Genomic DNA, 20,859 nt, shown 5'->3' with positions numbered 1-20,859 from the left:
TAGCATCTGGCCAAACTAATCATAGGCAGTTGACAGATACTTTACTGAATATCATCAGTAGAAATGGCCAAAGGAAAGAAGTTTTAAAAAGGCAGCGAATTCAACAGAAGTAATACTTTAATATGAATTTCGTAATTAATCTCCATGAAGGCAGACATAAGTGTTACAAATAACACAATTTGCCATTACGATCTAGCACACATTCCTTTCTCGCTTCCATCAGAATCAAGAGGGATTTTACTTAGCAGAGAAAAGAATAGTGCAGTTCTTTGAAAAAAGTCAGTTGGTCATGAATTTTTTAGAAAGAGAGTTGAGAGGATTTTAAAAATATTTTTCCTTCTTTTATTTAACTGGACAAATGGCACATTATATTTTATACTTTGTATAATGTCAGGCAGTAGAGAACTATGACACCACCTATTGTGATACTATTTAAATTCTGATGTGAAATGTCAAGTTTATTATGTACTGGAGGAACAGCACCTGAACTTTAGTGATTATGAAAATGCAAATGTCATTTTCTTCAGTAATGCTGTCTAAGGTCATAAAACACTGTAGTTGTTATAACATTTTTAATCTATTGAAAATAGGTCCATAATGGAGTATATGTGTCTTAAGTAGTAAAAGGATTATGGGTATTAATGATACTCTTTCATCCAGTGCCAAAAAAAATTTATTCTGGCAGCTGGGTATCTTCAGAAAACTCGGGACTAACACCTCCTTTGGTGCTTGATTCTCATTCTGTATACTCTTCAAGCTGCCTAAGTCCTTTCCTTTTCTCCATCCTTTATAGAAATGGGCAATGCTTTGCACTATGACAGCAAGCAGGTTTATCAAATATTTCTATCATAGTTCTTGATAAGTTAGACTTTAATCCTAAGATGTTACCAACAAATGTTAGATGAAACTCCTTCATGTATTTCCTCTTTAAATATTTGAATGTGGCTGTTCTGATTTAGAACTTAGAATGCAAGAACAGTAAAAAAAAACAATTAAAATCACACAGTGGAATAAGTGTATATTGTAGTTCTATTAACTGTTCTTTTTTACAACTGAACTTGTAAAGATATTACTCCAAGAGCAGAATTTCTGAAGTATCTCCCAGCACTGTATTATTTAAAATTTCAATGTTTCATGGGAAAATAGGTTTGGAGGCATAAAGCAATGACATCCATTTTAAGTACTTCTTTCCCATGAATATCCTTGACAACTAAAATATATTTCCCCAGCTCTTCACATCACTACATCCTAAAAGAACTCTAGAACCCCTCTTTATCAGACTTCGAAGATGACACAAGTACAATTTCTCTTTCTTTTCCTTTAACATCCTAAAGTATTATTTCAAAATGAAGCATTATTCTTGTGTTGTGGCAATTATTCCAATTCAATTTTCTGTATCGTGGAAAGTTAAAAGTTAGATATCTGCCTAGCTTGGAAAACATTACAAAAGTGATGCCCCCTTATGAACTTTAAGATTCTTCATCTCTGAAACTATACTTTAAGTTATAGAGCTTTTGTGAAGTACAAAGTAGATCAAACATATGAAAACAAACTCACCACCTGCTACATGCTTGATCAACCACTTTATTACTTGGCACTACTATTTTAGTTATTAGTCTTTTTACCTTCTATTCTCACTTTAAAAATATATACAAGAATATATGCACACATGATGGCAGTTTTCCTAAGACAGACAGATATCTAGGGTTCATTGTTCAAATACATTATGATTTCTAATAATGTAACAGAGAAAATTAAACTCCCTCATACCTGTAGCTATGTTCAAGCATTTCCTTTGGTAGTCTCTAGGGATGGACAAAATGAAAGTTCAGTGGAACATATTCCACGTCGATTTGTTGTACTTGGGGAAAAGTATTTCAAGCAAATGGCTATCTACCTGTTTAGATTTAAGTCTATGATGCATTTGAGAAAATCAAAGTGAAAAGAATGTAGACAGGCATAAAGAGGTATATTCTGTGAATAATGAACAGAACGTCATTCATTCATCTTTAGAAAACAGAAGTTAATTAATAGTCTGAAGAGACAGTTTGAAATGCTCGAACATGATTTCAGAATGTCTTTGGATTTTGACGGTCAAATAGCAACACAATTAGTTATATGCACAATGGGGAAGAGCTATATATGACTAGTGTTCCCTCATGTCAGCTCTCTATCATGTAAAATAATATTTCTTAAAAGTTTTATTTTTACTGTTATTTTTCAAGATGTGCAACTTTAACATGGAAAAAAGGCTATGTGTTACTTTTTAATGATTCAGTGACTACAATGTTTGAAAAGGAAGGTGCTAGATGTAGATGTTTCTTCAAGAAATGATGATATCCAACTTCTTTGCCCTTTTATAAATCTAAACAGAAAGAATACTTTTGATTTTTACTTCTGTTCCTAAGCAACATCAACAAAAGGTAAAATGTCATCTGCACTGGTCTGTTTGCTACAAATCATAAAAGAACTTTCAAGGAAAAAAAACCATTTTCTTGATTGACTCATTACATTACAGGAGATAATAAAGTGCAGTTAAAGCAAGAATTAAAATGAATGATGATCAAGAATAGAGAAATACTTATATTATACTTACATACATTTTAAATCAGATTTTCTACAAGTTGAAATTTTTTAACATGAAAACTACAACTGGAGTTTATATTCAGTAAACCAACAGTCAAGTATTGATACATTTCAGAAACTAAATTTCTCAAACAACAACAACCATCTGTAACTATATACATAAATAAATGTGTGTGTGTGTGTGTGTCTGTGTGTCTGTGTGCATGTGTGTATGTCTGTCTATCTGTGGCAAGTTATCATGACATGAACAAAAAAAAAAACAAAAATGAATAAAAACAAAAATAAAAAAAAAAAAAACAAACCAAAAAGAGAAAAGTCTTTCCGCAGGGAAAAAGAAATCTCTTAGAAAGAATGCTTCTACATTCCTTAATGTTAAAAGTCTTGGAAAAATCAGTAATTCAAGGCCCATAACTAAATATATTAAAAGCAATATACAGCAAACCAGTTGCCAACATCAAACTAAATGGAAACTTGAAGCAATTCCACTAAAATCAGGGACTAGACTAGGCTGCCCACTATCTCCCTATTTATTCAATATAGTACTAGAATTCCTAGCCAAAGCAATTAGAAAAAAAAAAGGAGGTCAAAGGGATACAAATTGGAGAGGAAGAATTCAAAAGATCACTATTCACAGATGATATGATAGTATACTTATTGACCCTACCAGAGAACTCCTAAACATGATAAATAACTTTTGCAAAGTGGTTGGATATAAAATTAACTCACAAAAACATCACTAGCCTTCCTCTACTCAAAGGATAAACAGGCTGAGAAAGTAATTAGGGAAATGATACCCTTTACAATAGTCACAAATAATATAAAAAATCTTGGTGTAACTCTAACCAGGCAAATGAAAGATCTGTATGACAAGAACTTCAAGTCTCTGAAGAAATTGAAGATGGTCTCAGAAGATGGAAAAATATCCCAAGCTCATGGATCGGCAGGATTAATATACTAAAAATGGCCGTTTTCCCAAAAGCAATCTATAGATTCAATGCATTCCCCATCAAAATTCCAAATCAATTCTTCACAGAGTTAGAACAAGCTATTTGCAAATTCATTTGGAATAACAAAAGAAAAAAAACAGGGTAGTGAAAATTATGCTCAACAATAAAAGAACTTCTGGGGGAATCACTATCCCTGATTTCAAGCTGTGTTACAGAGCAATAGCGATAAAAACTGCATGGTATTGGTAAAGAGACAGGCAGGTAGATGAATGGAATAGAATTGAAGACCCAGAAATGAACCCATACACCTATCATCACTTGATCTTTGACAAAGGAGCTAAAACCATACACTAGAAAAAAGAGAAGTTTCAACAAATGTTGAGAGGTCAACATTTTGGAGAATGCATTCTTATCACCTGAACAAAGCTCAAGTACAAGTGGATCAAGGATCTCCACATAAAATCAGACAAACTGAAAGCAGTAGAGGATAAAGAGAGCAAGAACCTTGAACACATGGTCACAGAGGAAAATTTCATGAACAGAAGAAGACCAATGGCTTATGCGCTAAGATCAAGAATCAACAAATGGGACCTCATAAAGCTGCGTAGCTTCTGTAAGGCAAAGGTCACTATCCCTAAGACAAAATGGCATCCAACAGATTGTGCGGAGATCTTTACCAATTGCACATCCAATAGAGGGCTAATATCCATCCAATATATACAAAGAACCCAAGAAGGTAGACTCTATATTACCACATAACCCTATTAAAAAATAAGGTACAGAACCAATCAGAAATTGAGAGATCTCAATCAATGAACAATGAATGGCAGAGAAGCACCTAAAGAAATGTTCAACATCCTTAGTCAGAGAAATGCAAATTGAAACAACCCTGAGATTCCACATCATACCAGTCAGAATGGTTAAGATCAAAAAGTCATGTGACAGCAGATGCTGGAGAAGATGTTGAGAATGAACTCCACTGTTGGGAGTTAAAGCTGCTGTTACCACTCTGGAAATCAGTCTGGAGATTCCTCAGAAAATTGGACATTGTTCTACCTGAGGATTCTTGGTCATATACCCAAAATATGCTCTAACATATAACAAGGACACATGCTCCACTATGTTCATAGCAGCTTTATATATAATAGCCAGAAGCTGAAAAAAAAAACAACAGATATCCTTCAACAGAGGAATGGATACAGAAAATATAGTATATTTACAAAATGGAATACTACTCAGCTATTAAAAACAATGACTTCATGAAATTCTTAGGCAAATGGATGGAACTCAGAAATATCATCATGAGTGAGGCAACCCAATCACTAAGGAACACACATGATATGCACTCACTGAAGTGGCTATTAGTCCAAAAGCTCATTTTACTAGATACAATTCACAGATCACTTGAAACTCAAGAAGAAGGATGACCAATGTGCAGATGCTTCAGACCTTCTTAGAAGAGGAACAAAAATATTCATAGGAGGAAATATGAAGACAAAGTATGGAGCAGAGACTGAAGGAAAGGCCATTCAGAGATTGCCCTATCTGGAAATCCATCTCATATGCAGACACCAAACCCAGAAATTATTGTGGATGCCAACAAGTGGTTGTTGACAGCAACCTGATATAGCTGTCCCCTGAGAGGCTCTGCCAGAACCTGACAAATACAGATTTGGATGTTTGCAGCCAACCATTGGCCTGCGTGCAAGGACCGAATGGGGAAGTTAGAGGAAGGACTGAAGGAACTGGATGGGTTTGCATCCCCATAGGAAGAACTAAATCAATCAGATACCCCAGAGCTCCCACGGACTAAACTACCAATCAAAGCGTACACATAGGGGGAACAATGGCTTCAGTCACCTATGTAGCAGACAAAGGCCTTATCTAGCATCAATGGAAGGACAGGCCCTTGGTCTTGTGAAGGCTTGATGCCCAAGTATAGGGGAATGCCAGGGTGGTGTTTGGAAGTGGGTTGGTGGGTGGGTGAACATTCCTATAGAAGCAGGGGGAAGGTGATGGTATAGGGGGTTTTCTGGGAAAGGAGATAACATTTGAAATGTAAATAAATAAAATATAAAATAGATAAAGAATACTCCTTTTGCAATGTTTAGAAGGGAGGGAATATGTACCTTTAGCCAGGTCTTCTGTTCGTAGTCCTGGAGTTTCTGTATCTTTTCACCTTAAACCATGTTGTTCTGTGTCTTCTTTCTCCATAATTCTCTAGTTTGCTACTTTTTTAGGTCCTAGAGCATTCTGGACAGTATCTGCCTTTCAACACTTCCCTAGTAATTTCCATTTCCTGGAAAACCCTCATGTCATAGCCTCAGACAACATCTATAGATTCCCTTTAAACTAACCTAGGAATTCTAACCATATATCACATAGCACTTATCTCAATGCATGAGTATTTGAATATGGATATACTTGTTTCTTCCCTGTGCTCATTTGATGTCGAGGACATTAGTTGTAACTGTCATGTCCAGCATCATAGTCCTAACTGCTAACGTTTGAGGAACTACCCTTCTTAAGTTATCTGTATATGGTTAACTACAAGTAGAAGTCTAAAATCCTGAACAACCTCTAATGTTGTACAGGGTTTTATCAAAATCTTGTTCTAAATTAAGCAAAGCAAAATACCTAAGCTAAATTAAATCTTTCAAATTTTTTGACATTATCTGACAAGTTAAAGTTTCTTCGACTCACAGTAGGTGTATTAATTGGGAGAAAAAGTATACATTTTAAAAATATAGACAAGTCTTTGTTCATTTGCCTGGGGTGGGGAAGGTGCTGAAATTAGATTGTGATTCAATCTATAACCCTGATTTAAGATTAACGCATGTTCTTATATTTGCAAATTTAATGCATTCTTGTTCTAAGTAAAGAAACCCCTTGATTTTATAATAGAAATCTTAAAGTGATGACAAATTGAATATCTGTCTATTTTGAAAATGTAGTAGTAGCTGGGTGTGGTAGTGGCCATATGGAGACTTAGTATATGGAATGCTGCAGCAGCAGAAACCTAAGTTAAAAGCAAGCCTGGAAAATGTAGAATGCTCAAGTCCTGCTAGGATTACATAATCAGAATGTGTGTCAAATCAAAACCAAACATAACAAGAACAATAATAATAAAACCAACCAAACACACAGAAACACACCACCAACAACCAACTTAGTAGACACTACACATTTTCTAATCGATAATTTCAAACTGCAAGTTTAGCTATTCTATTCCAATGGCATTTACTAAACTTTGGGTCAAATTGATTATATATTTGGCCATAATGTTGATTCATCTCTGAGTGTCTTTCTGAAGCCATTAACTCATGTACCAGCAAAAATTCTTTTTGTTCATGACTTCCATGGTAAATTGAGTGTCTTGACTAGAAGGACTAATTAGCCTGAAGAAAAGTTTTTGCTAAGTTTGTTAACCAGTTACTGTGACTAAGTTAACATTCGTCAGACAATTTTTATAATGAAAGAACCACAATACATTATCAATTTTATAAAATATACTATAAAAGTAGCATATGCTAATTTGAATGTTTACTACATATTTGATCACATTCATAGCCACCATTAGAATCATAGTTTGTAAATGTGTATGTCAATCTTTAGCCCATGGTTACTTCTAGTGCTGAGTTATAAACCCAAACTGAAATAGTGGATTTGTAATCGGACTGGCAATTCTAACTATAGCAGCATGAACAACACTGACGATAATAAAATCCTTGCTTAGACATAACTCACACAAAGTAAAAGCCAGAGGCTGTGAACAGCTCAGTTCATTTAAACCATTTTTCAACCCATTTGAAAAACACAGGGTTCTGTATTCCTTTGGAAGCACAACCTGGCAATTTTTCAAAATTCTGTTTTGTTTTACCAAAAAAAAAAAAAAAATCCAAAAAAAACCCAAATCTGTATACAGGAAAATGTCATATGAATCCCTGAGAAACATTTCCCCTTTATCTTTATCTAATAAGAATGTCAGTGAAACTTTCATGAAATAAATGTTAGTCTTGCCTGGCCTTGCTTTTCATTTCAATGTCCCTGGGAATAGACATGGTCCATGAATCTGCAGAAGTAATAATGTGCCCTGAAGGTCCTGATTTTCCAAAGCTGTTAAGGTGACACTATTTTTGAAAAGTCAGTGTAAAGGCAAAATGATAACACTGTTTCACAACCATCTAATTAGTAATTTGTGTTTCTCTTTAATGTAAGAGGAGTAGGTACTCTCTTCTTTCATGAAAAACTATAATAAAATAAAGACTTTGTAAAACACGTATTTTACACAGGATGTTCTAGCACAACCAATAATGGTAACAGGTATGTATTCATTTATTTCTTTTTTTAATGTTGCCAATGATCATGCCCCTGGCTGTGGTCACTTTAGGTAAGCCACATTCCAACCTTATTCTTAACTCTATAGGTAAGGGATGCAGTGCTCAGCTATTTCCAGCCACACACACTGACCAATTTATTAGTTGTCAATGGCAATGCTGGAGGAATGATTGCAGGCCTATGATGTAATGGCTGCTCTTGCCTGAAGTTACCCTCTTTAAGTTCAGTTTACACAAATAGATTAAAACAGAAGTAAATGAACTCATATTAACTATTACTGGTATAGTTCGGTAATTATTTATGACAGACTAAGCTCTTTTTGTTTCCTCTTAGCTCAGATATCTGCTTATAATTTGACAATATAATATTTAAATACAAGTATCATCTTAAATCATCTTCCAAATAACCTTGTTTGTCACCTTCACTTTATATCTTAAGAAAAGAAAATAACAATGACAACAACAACAACAACAAGAACAACAACAACAAACATGAGAAGGCCAGAGTCAGGCAATAGAATGGAGATCATTAACTGACTATAGTTCTTTGGGAAGCAAGAACAATTGATTATAGATATATTTCTTTTCATGTGTATGATGGGTCTACCCTCATACAAGCTTATATTCACAAATAAGTTGTTCTACCTTAATTAGTCACTGCAGAAAATTAAATTGCACTTCCCAAAATATTTGCACTTCATTATCATTTAAAATCACTGTAAAGCTAAGCATATATTTCTACATGCTATATCAATTGAAAGTAAATCTTAGTAAAACAGTTTTAGGGAAAAAGAGATGCAATGCTAAATATACCAATGTTAATTGTTTGACCTTGCAAAACACTTAGGTTTTCAGCAAAATAAGTCCTTATACTTTCTAATTTAATTGATCATACCGAATCTCAATTGATAGCACTCAAATAAGCTTCATTATTTCATTTTCCGTTCACAGGTGCTATTATACTTTGTTCTTCAAATTTATTCAAAAGCACTCTAAAGGTTATATGAATATCTGTTGGCCTGGCATGTTAATTTCTTTTCCTATTGCTGTGATAAAATATCCTGTGAGAAGTAATTTAAGAAAAAGGAGTTTATTCTGACTCACAGTTTATAGTCCAGAGTATCATGGTAGGGAAGTCAAGGGAGCAGCTCTAAGCAGCTAGTCATATCACACCCACAATCAGAAAGGAGAGATATAAATTCATTCTGTTGCTCAGTTCTTTTTCCTAACTTACCAATTTTAGGATTCTAGCCAGGAAACTGTGTCATCTAGAGCAGTGGTTCTCAACCCATAGGTCACAACACCTTTGGGCGGGTCACATATCAGATATCTTGCATATCATATAGTTATATTATGATTCATAACAGTAGAAAAATTACATTTATAAAGTAGCCATAAAAATATTTTATGGATGAGTTCACCACAATACAAAGAGCAGTATTAAAGGGTTGCAGCAGTAGGAAGTTTGAGAACCACTATTTTAGAGTGTGTTTTTTTCCATGTCATGAGATGGGCCATTTACTGGTACTTCCTGGAGGGCCAAAAACCATAGGGTGGATGGCCCAGAGACCTAGGATAGATCCAAATATGAACAGCATAAATGCCAATGCAATGATTCCTAGTGATATTCTGATATATTCCTAGATTGGTGCCTAGAACAATGTTACCAGACAAGCTTTATACATAAACTAATGGAAAAAGATGCAGAGACCACAGCGAAACATTAAGTAAAGCTATGGGAATCCTTCAGAAGGAAGCCTTTGTCTCTATAGATGTGTGTGTGTGTGTGTGTGTGTGTGTGTGTGTGTGTGTGTGTGTATATATGTGTATATATACACACATAAGACATAAATTTCAAGAATATATATACTTTTGAAATATTAGTACTAGAAAAAGCACCCAACTGCTGCAAAGAATATGAGAATGTGTAAAGAAAATACACATAATGACATCATAAAATATTTCAGAAATACTTATGATTTTAAAAGGTAATTTGATATTTACATTTAGTTTTTCAAATATTATTTATTATGGATGGACATGTGTTGACCACTGAGATACAACCCCAGTAATTGATTTTCAATGTTTAAGATGAATCTTAACAAATGTAATGTAAACCAGTTCAAAAACCAACTGAAATTAATATTCACAAAGAAACTTAACTAAATAAGTCATTATATGTGTATAACACCTTTTTCTTAAGGCATTTCAACATTGAATATCATAATCACTACAGGGAATACACATTATGATCTGGATTTTACAACTTTAAAAAGGTGTACAAATGTGAAAACATGCATTGAGAAGTTTACAAACTTATCAAACAAGTAGCTGGATGACAAAGGTCAAACTAGAATTTATACATGTCATAAATTTTATCCCTGGACACTGCATTTTAGCAGGGATTTTTTTTTTGTTCTGTTTTTTTTTTTCGGAGCTGGGGACCGAACCCAGGGCCTTGCGCTTCCTAGGTAAGCACTCTACCACTAGCAGGGATTTTTTTAACCTATGGCTATACAAGCATTGTTTGGCACAGAGCTATTAGCTTCCAAAAAAGAACTGATGTTCCACATAGCTACTCTCAATGAGTCTTCAGATCAAATTTACAGTTCCTGTCTTTCTGCTGTACATGAAAGAGTACTAAGGAATTCATATCATGCAAAATTTGCAAAGTAAGTATTCATATTTGGTGTTTACTAAGACTGTCTTACCAACTTACACAATCCAAAATTCAGGAGGAAATTAAAGCAACAGTGATAGTTTTTTATGATTTAATGCTTGTGTTTATAGCTAATTTAAAATGTGTCAATGTCAGAGAATGCAAACAACTTTTTGGATAACTCTGCCCTTGTTCTGGTACTTACTTGAAATAGCAAACCCTCTATGTCCCTGTGATTGGCCCATCATTAATTATAACACATTACAGTACCAAATGACTAAGGGAATGATTAAATTATAGCAATGGCAACCAAGACGATGACCAGATTTTAACTGTTTTCCACGGTGGTACACATAATAGCCAATTAGGACCACAATATATCTTATTTTATGATATGATTCCTGTGGCAGGAACAGTTGGTATTTCTACCCTTCTGTTCCTACTTCTTTGCCTACCCTCTCCTTCCACATTGATAATACAACTTAATATCAATCGTTTAATCTGTTGCATGAAGTATCCCCCAATATTTTGTATTGGTTTAGGGGCCAAGTAAAGGAGGATAAATGATGCATGAATAGCTGACTTTAAGAAAGTACTTAGAATTCAAAATGAGATTAAACTGACCATTGGTAATCAACATCCTATTTCTAGACACTGAAGTAGACAATTATTGTAAAAATATGACAGTAGCAAGAGGTTCTTTGTAGGAGTTTTAATTCACTGTGTGATAAGGCATATTAGGATTCACCACACAGCATCATATTGATAACAACTGGAGTAAAGACCTCCTTGATCTTACTTGTAGAGAATGTAGTTGATGGGTCTCATTCTGTTACTAAGTAAAGAAAACATAAACATCACTTTCAGATTAAAATATGCTTTGATAAATTCCTTAAATGACATATAACTTGCTGAAAAGCATCAATTATTTACAGTAATATGAGATGAACCTTGAAAACAATTGCCAACTCATATTTATACAACACATGTGATTTGGATGCAGTGTGCATAAAAATAAAAGGATCCTTTGAATTAAAAGGTAGTCTATGCCTCAATTTTCATAAACTATGACATATTTTAAAGTCATTATTATTTTTACATATTTTACTGAAGTTTAACTTGCATCAGAATATGCATGTATGTGACACGGTTAATGAATTTTCATAAATCAAATCCTGGCAACACCTTCTAGATCAAGAAGCACAATATGACCAGTATTGCCAGAAGCCCTAGTGTATTCCTTTTCAGTCACAAACTCACCCCAAGCATAACCAATATAATTGTTACTTTATCTTAGCCATTTTAATGAGAATATTTGTGAATTTTTTTCTATTAACTTATTACATATCTGCAGACACGACTTAAGAAATACAAGTGACTGTGAAGGCCTGCAGTGATTCACATAAAGGCAGCAGCAAGATCCAGCTGATGCTAAATAAGTATTCACCAAGGTAAATCTGCTGGTGCCAAGACTGTGCCTAATACTGCAATGATAAAACGTAAGTCTGATAAAATGTTATTGAGAATGTATTACTTTGGAATACAGTTACACAAATGAAAATCATGTACCAAATGAAGACATTTGAATAGATTTTATCAACCATCAATGAAGTAAAAAACTACAGAAAGTCAGAACAGAAGCCTTTCTATAGAAATGTGGGAGGAAAAAGTTACACGGAGCAGAAAATACTTGGGAAATGGATGTAACATTCCAGTTTGGAAAAAAAATGGGGTGACTATCTGGCATAGTTACAGTAGAAATGGTAAAATTCTCCAGCCCCAAACCCCTTCGTTATATAACAAATGAAAGTTGCAATGCCTTGACAATTAAGCTACATCAGTACAGAAGAGATATCTGTTAGCGGTCTTGGAATCACTAATCTGTGTAAGTCACCAACCTGCATGTGTAAGGTACTGGGCTTGATTTCCACTAGTCCAAAATTATATTAAGTAAATGAAAAAACAAAAACTGAAGTATATTATACAAAATATGCAAATCTAAATACTGTGTGGTTAACACCAATACATTAGGTCCTTAATGAAGGTGATTCTCATGGTAAATCTACCATGTGATATTTCTACCACACTTTAAAAAAAACAGTGTATATTTTGCTCTAATGTCCTTACTTTATTTTTTTTCCGTTATTTAGGTGGTTGTTTTGTTCTCTAAAAAAATATGTAGCCAAAGGGGTTTGAACTTGCAATTCAGTCTTAGTACTGGAATTTCAGGTAACCATTTGGCATTTCTGTTATCTCAAGGAAAGAAGTTTGGTATTACAAATCAATAATTATAAAAACAAGTAAAACTGTTAAAAAGGTATTGTTTCCATAAAATTCACAATATTCCAAAATAAGCTAAGCAAATACTCTAATGTGTTTATTAAAATTATGTATTATTATATATACCCAATTTTATCTAATATATGCCTTAGCTGGGTTGCAGAGCTGTGAAGAGACCATACCCAAGGCAAGTCTTATAAAGAAAGCTGGGTAGCTTCCAGGGAGAAATGGTACTGGAACAGTTGAGATTTCTCTAGCTTGATTCAAAAGCAGTAGCAGGAAACTCTTCCTCATTGTGCAGAGTCTGAGTACCAGCAACCCTTAGAGCCTGCCTACACAGTGGCACACTCCCTCCAACAAGGCTACACCTATTCCAACAAGGCCTAGTAGTGCCACTCCCTGGGTCAAGCATATTCAAACCACAGACACTAACTTTTAACTACAGTCAAATTATTCTACTATGCTATCAGCAAGATTGCTCAGTGGGTAAAGGAGCTAACTTACCACCAAGTATACACACACACACACACACACACACACACACACACACACACACACACACACACCACACTACATAATGTCCACAATGGGTATAACTATGTACTTCTAAAAAGAATATAACTCAAAGTTTGAATCTGTTTCATAAATTGTACAGTTTTTTATTTTCTCACATCTCCAACCCTGTGAGCACCTTTCCCAAAACTCATACATTCTATTGTGCATTTAACAGTAAGAAATGCTGAAGTAATTTTTCAGTCTTTAGAATAAAGATATGTTGTTCCTGTTAGTTACATAGCACACTGCAATCATACACAACTGCCACTGGCCCTATGAGACAGTCCTTAATATTTCTCAAAAAAACCTCTCTTGTTTCATGGTCTCTAGAAGTTCAGATTCTCTCATGAATACAATTGTTGTCACTTTTAACTTTCTAATTTCGTGAAGTAAGCAACACAGTAGGAAATATTCTTAAGCCACAGTGTCATATATTGACTTGTCCAGCTTTCTCTTTGGTGAATAGTAACCAACTATCTATAATGTCTCATTTTGACAAATACATATTGCACTAAATATCAATTGTGTAATTTAAAAAATTGTTATTGAGGACTTAGATGTATCTACATTGCTGTGTGGACTGAGACTGAGATGATCTGGAATTAATATGTGAATATAAGTATTCAGTCTAGGCAAGTACACATAGAAATAATTTAATAAAAATTCCAAATGTTGAAGGTGCACTATTACCAATAAAATTATTATTAATGCTACTACTAATACCAATGAAGAAAAGGCTAATTCTGTGAAATTTGAGCAAGACAACTTGTGGACAATTACACAAAGGAAGAGGTGTTTATAGTTATAGTAGGATTTTTAGTTGCTTAGCATTTACTTTCTGTATAATTTCTCTGTTAGTCTCAATTATGAAAATAGGGATGAAATTTGAATAGCCTTCCATACAGCTGTGAGATCATGGTCAAGTCCTTTCTCACTAAGAGGCCCAGTTTCTTCCAGTATAAGATGACGAAGTTGTACACAATGCTACTCTGGGTTGCTTTTAGCAAGGACTAGGTGATCCCTAAAGTTTCTAGTGGTGCTAAAGTTCCTGATTTTTTTCTTTCCTCCAACATTTATATTCTAATATTTAACTTTTACTACTTGCTATTTCTTAAAATGCTGTTTTTCTTTTACACTCAACTTTTATTCTCTAATTTCTGTTTTTATTTCCTAGAGTTTTCAAACAAGATTTCTTTTAATGTGAGTTTTCACCAGTATTAATCCTGACAAGAATTGAGAGTAAGTAAATAAGTTAGTTAACAACACAACATGGAAACAAGACTGATATCAAAATGCAGAGCTGACTGAAAAATATATAATTTAACTCATAAGAACTGAGCATTGCTCATGGAAAACATCACTAGCTTTTATATTGTACAATGGCACTAATTTAACTGAAGTGAAACCCATTATGAATTTATGTAAAACCTTAGGATTAATAGTGCCTTCAAATACATTAATATAATTTTCCTGTATTGAACAGAATAGTTTTAATCAGACTTTACTAACCCTTTTGGTTTAATCCATGGAGCTAACCTATAAAACAGTAAAGGTTTTAAATCAAACTATAAAAATTCTCAGAGCTAAAAATTAAAGTGATATGGAGAGGAGACTAGATAAAGAAGTCAGCAAATACATCTAGTAAATTGTTCATACTTCATATATATTATATATAAACATATTCATATATCTTAGTTAGGGATTCTATTGCTGGGATAAAACACCATAACCAAAATAATCTTCTATTCCACCACTAAACAAAATCAGGGCAGGAAGTCAAGTCAGAATCCTGGATGAGGGAGTGCTGCTTATTGGCTTGTTCTGCCTACTTTCTTATAGAATCCAAGACCACTAGGCAAGAGGTGGCACCACTCACAATCTGCAGAGCTGTCTCCCACAAATAATCAACCAAGAAAATCCACATCAGGCTTGTCATAGGCAATTGAATTTTCCTCCCTAATGACTGGCTTTTGTCAAGTTCACATTAAACTTGCCACTGCATAGCACACATATAATAATTAAAAATAAAAATTAGGGAAAGGGCAATTATCTTTTATAAAGGGTACTTTTTAATTGACTGAAGATATCACAATTTATATAGCCAGAATATTTTCTTTCTTGAAACATGCTGGTATGTCAGTAACTAATGAAAATACCTGAAGACTTAAAGTTTACCCCAGAATAAAATAACTCAAAACAATATTAATTTCACTGGTAATAAATAAGGATATATAATCTATTTGCTTCTGAACTTCAGATTTACAAGAATCCCTGTTCAGAAGAAAATAGTGCACTTTCTCACTTGACTTGCTTCCCTCTCCTGCCCCAGCAATAATAGCTAACTAAATAACTAAACAAATTCAAATAAAAACAAAAGCACTTTCGAAATCTCCAGGCAATGCTTCATAAACTTCTCCCACAAAAGTACCCCTAATGGAACCAAAGATTGAACATGCACCCCTAGGGATCTGCTGCAGTGTGAAATTTCTTTGAAGTCATCTGTTTTATTTTAAAAATTCATGTGGTTTTTGCATTCTACTCTGTAATATATATGTTTTAATGTAAAAATGATGTGTTTCTTCAATATCTTTGAGTTACAGAGCTCTAGGAAAATATGCTAAGTTGATATCAAAGGCATGTGTCTCCAAGAAATGCATAATTATAAGCTGTGCTTTGTGAACAATAAAGGTAATTATACAAATAAAGCCATCCCTAGATTCTACATAATTCTTTGTTTATCGTTCAGCTCAAGGTGATGCCATTTCCCTCCATTATTAGACATTTTGAGTCTACGATTTTAGTGCTGGAAGAGAATATACCTGTTGTTGCCATACTAGGCAGAGAACATCATTGTCTCCTGAAATACATACATGAGTTCTAATAATCACAAAGACACAATTGTTCATTATATGTGCAATGTAATTCATTCATTCACTTGATATTGTGTTTTCCTGTACCTACAATTTTTAAACAGACTTTTTTTTTTTGAGGAAGAGTAGTAATTCACAAAGTGCTGATTCACTTTCAAAAGCAAATTAATTATATAGTGTTGATCTATCTATTTTATTTCCACTGGGAGAATGTGTATATTACACATATAATACAAATAATACGGAAGGTGACAAAATTTGACTCAAATGACATTGAAATTTATATTAAGAAAGCAAAGGCGACTTAAGGACTCATATATTAAGGAAAAGCATTTAACTATAAATAAGACATAAGTAGCCTGACCTTTGACCATTGCTTTTCTTCCTGTAGAGGCCAAACTTCAAAGTATTTTCTCCAGAGGCTTTGGTAAAAAGACGTTAGAAAGAAAGGAAATGGATTTTGAACAGGGTTTTGACAAATGATAGTCAGTTGTCTTAGAGGACAAGGCAGGTGAGATTTTCAGGCAGGGGATGCGGCAGGAAATTGTACACACAGACAGGATTATTATAAAGGAATAAAAATGGCTCAAGAGAATATATGTCTGGGTTCACTGAAATGAGAACTAGGAGGAAATGAAAATGGCTGGAAGCAGGCAGGGTGTGCTTAAGAAGTTTTTGAGTTGAGAACTCTTTGAATTTCACAGGAAAGACAGAGAGCCGGTCAAAGACAAGTGAAGAGTGGTGATTGCTGCAGCCTACACAGTGAGATAGGAAAAGGGTATTTGGCAACAGTCTGTGACTACACTGGCTGGATCAATACACAAAGCAAGCAATCAAAACACAATGGATACATTTGGCTGTTGAAATAGACAGCGAGAAAGAAGGTTGTGATACTGTTAAAGAAAAATATGAAGGGATTTATCAAAAAGCCTAGATATATAAAAGAAAAAGAGCTGAATAGAATACATACTTAGATGAACCATGAAGAACTGTAAGATATATAAGATTATTCTCATCAAATCTAACAATCAAACCAATGCAATGTTCTTACTGGTGTATCAGTTGTTAATAATATGAAAACTACCATTTCTAAAAACCATAGTATATAACAATTGTGGACTTTACTATGTGGCAATATTTTACTGTATGGTTTGTATATGATAATTTACCTTTTTAATCTTACTGTTATTACCATTCTCTGTCATTTTCTAGATTAGGACAAAAAACTTAGGTGTCTAAATTACTAGCTCAGTGATCTGAAACTAGTAAGTAATACCATGATAATTTCCTTCAATCCTCAAAGTTACAGAATATAATCACTACAGCAAACATTTCTCTTATCTAAAAGATAAAATAAAGTTTGCACCCATATAAAATCACCTGCAGAAAAATATTTTCTTGATCCATCCTCTAACATTTTAATCACTTGTGAAGTGTGGACAATATTGACAAGGAGATTTACCCTGCCTGGAAATTTTATGAGCATTCTGTTTCACTTCTGTCTTAACTCCTTAATACAGTGTAAAGTGGTGTGAGAACTTAGTCTGCCTTGGATATATCTAATGTGCCAACTTGCTCCCATAGCCTCATCATCAATTATTCCTGTCATCTGTCCTAAATGATTCTGCTAGTTTACCTTGCACCTATTGAGTTGTGCCTTGAAAGCAAGGCCTTCACCATGCTAGGACATTTTGAGTCTCATATTCTACCCAGTCCATACTCACTTCTTTATCTAAATTATAGAACAGTATCTTTAAAACACACTCAAGGAGTAACACATTTAAGTTCTTCTCAATGGAAAGAATGTATTATTTGATTAGAGGTACCATAGCTTCAGTAACACAGCAGTGCCAAAAATAAGGAGAAGAACGGGTTATTTAAATGTACAGTGAGGTCAAATATAAGCCAATAAAAACTACCTTTCTAGGGGTTGGGGATTTAGCTCAGTGGTAGAGTGCTTGCCTAACAAGCACAAGGCCCTGGGTTCGGTCCCCAGCTCCGGAAAAAAAAAAAACAAAAAACAAAAAAAACAAAAAAAAAAAAAAAAAACCCTACCTTTCTACTTTCCCTGCACCAACACAGAACTTTTATGATAAACAGTGCTAATAGCTTCCTTTAATGCTATTACTTAAACAGAAGCACATAAGCAGAGAATAGTCTCAAAGCAGCTGCTAATCAATTACCTTTGCTTGCGCTTTCCACATGCTCCAGCTCTTCAGGAAATTTTAGGATATCCCGGTGTTGTTCATCACAAATTTCAGCAAGAAAATGCAAAAGAGTTGTTTTTTGATCTGCTGATTTTGTGTCTTTGATCTGGAAAAAAAAACAAGATTGTTTTTTAGCAACATAGGTATTTTTCCTTTTTTTAATCTTTATTAACTTGAGTATTTCTTATATACATTTCGATTGTTATTCCCCTTCCCGGTTTCCAGGCCAAAATCCCCCTTAACCCCTCTTCCCGGTTTCCAGGTCAAAGTCCTCCTAGCCCTTCCCCCTTCCCTTCTATATGGGCTTCCCCTCCCCATCCTCCCCCCATTACCACCCTCCCCGAAACAATCTCTTTCACTAGGGATTCAGTCTTAGCAGGACCAAGGGCTTCCCCTTCCACTGGTGCTCTTACTAGGCTATTCATTGCTACCTATGAGGTTGGAGACCAGGGTCAGTCCATGCATAGTCTTTGGGTAGTGGCTTAGTCCCTGGAAGCTCTGGTTGGTTGGCATTATTGTTCATATGGGGTCTCAAGCCCCTTCAAGCTCTTTCAGTCCTTTCTCTGATTCCACCAACCGGGGTTCTGTTCGCAGTTCAGTGAATTGCTGCTGGCATTCGCTTATGTATTTGCTGTATTCTGGCTGTGTCTCTCAGGAGAGATCTACATCCGGTTCCTGTCGGCCTGCACTTCTTTGCTTCGTCTGTCTTATCTAGTTTGGTGACTGTATACGTTTGGGACACATGTGGGGCAGGCTCTGAATGGGTGTTCCTTCTGCCTCTCTTCTAAACTTTGCCTCCCTATTCCCTGCCAAGGGTATTCTTGTTCCCCTTTTAAAGAAACAGTGAAGCGTTCGCATTTCGGTCATCCTTCTTGAGTTTCAAGTGTTGTGTGCATCTAGGGTAATTCAAGAATTTGGACTAATAGCCACTTATCAATGAGTGCATACCATGTGTGTTTCTCTGTGATTGGGTTACCTCACTTAGGATGATATTTTCCAGTTCCATCCATTTGCCTATGAATTTCATAAAGACATTGATTTTGATACCTGAGTAATATTCCATTGTGGATATGTAAAACATTTTCTGTATCCATTCCTCTGTTGAAGGGCATCTGGGTTCTTTCCAGCTTTTGGCTATTACAAATAAGGCTGCTATGAACATAGTGGAGCATGTGTCTTTGTTATAGGTTCGGGCATATTGGTATAGCTGGGTCCTCAGGGAGTTCAATATCCAATTTTCTGAGGAACATCTAGACTGATTTCCAGAATGGTTGTACCAGTCTGCAATCCCACCAACAATGGAGGAGTGTTCCTCTTTCTCCGCATCCTTGCCAGCATCTGCTGTCACCTGAGTTTTTGATCTTAGCCATTCTCACTGGTGTGAGGTGAAATCTCAGGGTTGTTTTGATTTGCATTTCCCTTATGACTAAAGATGTTGAACATTTCTTTAGGTGCTTCTCAGCATTCGGCATTCCTCAGCTGTGAATTCTTTGTTTAGCTCCGAACCCTATTTTTTAATAGGGTTATTTTTCTCCCTGCAGTCTAACTTCTTGAGTTCTTTGTATATTTTGGATATAAGCCGTCTATTTGTTGTAGAATTGGTAAAGATCTTTTCCCAATCTGTTGGTTGTCGTTTTGTCCTAACAACAGTGTCCTTTGCCTTACAGAAGCTTTGCAGTTTTATGAGATCCCATTAGTCGATTCTTGATCTTAGAGCATAAGCCATTGGTGTTTTGTTCAGGAAATTTTTTCCAGTGCCCATGTGTTCCAGATGCTTCCCTAGTTTTTCTTCTATTAGTTTGAGTGTATCAGGTTTGATGTGGAGGTCCTTGATCCACTTGGACTTAAGCTTTGTACAGGGTGATAAGCATGGATCAATCTGCATTCTTCTACATGTTTACCTCTAGTTGAACCAGCACCATTTGCTGAAAATGCTATCTTTTTTCCATTTGATGGTTTTGGCTTCTTTGTCAAAAATCAAGTGACCATAGGTGTGTGGGTTCATTTCTGGGTCTTCAATTCTATTCCACTGGTCTATCTGTCTGTCTCTGTACCAATACCACGCAGTTTTTATCACTATTGCTCTGTAATACTGCTTGAGTTCAGGGATAGTGATTTCCCCGGAAGTCCTTTTATTGTTGAGGATAGTTTTAGCTATCCCGGGTTTTGATTTTTTTTTTGTTTTTTTTGTTTTTTTTTTGTTATTCCACATGAATTTGGAAATTGTTCTGTCTAAACTCAATATTCTATAAAAGAGAAATAATACTAATAAAAGTGCCAAATTAAACCCTAATCTATATTTTCAAAAATGTCTGAATCTTTACAGCAAAATGAACTATTTTTTAATAAACACAAACACAAATTTAAGTATTTCTAGTAATAGTACCAGTGAATGTGTGTTGATGTTAACAACACTCT

At 34.8% G+C, this 20,859-nt stretch overlaps 1 protein-coding gene across 4 annotated transcripts in view; it reads right to left on the bottom strand.

The window, feature by feature from the left end:
• Nucleotides 1–20,859, bottom strand: part of Diaph2 (diaphanous-related formin 2) — an 839,122-nt gene that overhangs the window by 417,446 nt on the left and 400,817 nt on the right. For all 4 annotated transcript variants that reach the window (NM_001427378.1, XM_087599848.1, XM_087599849.1 and 1 more), the window contains 1 exon segment: nucleotides 18,418–18,547. In NM_001427378.1, coding sequence (NP_001414307.1) covers nucleotides 18,418–18,547 — 130 coding nt within the window.

Source organism: Rattus norvegicus, chromosome X (genome assembly GCF_021556685.1).
Source record: "Rattus norvegicus strain SHRSP/BbbUtx chromosome X, alternate assembly SHRSP_T2T, whole genome shotgun sequence".
In the NCBI taxonomy this organism is placed as follows: Eukaryota; Metazoa; Chordata; class Mammalia; order Rodentia; family Muridae; genus Rattus; species Rattus norvegicus.
The sequence above is the reverse complement of the archived record's forward strand: the minus strand, read 5'-3'. Positions and strand labels throughout refer to the sequence as shown.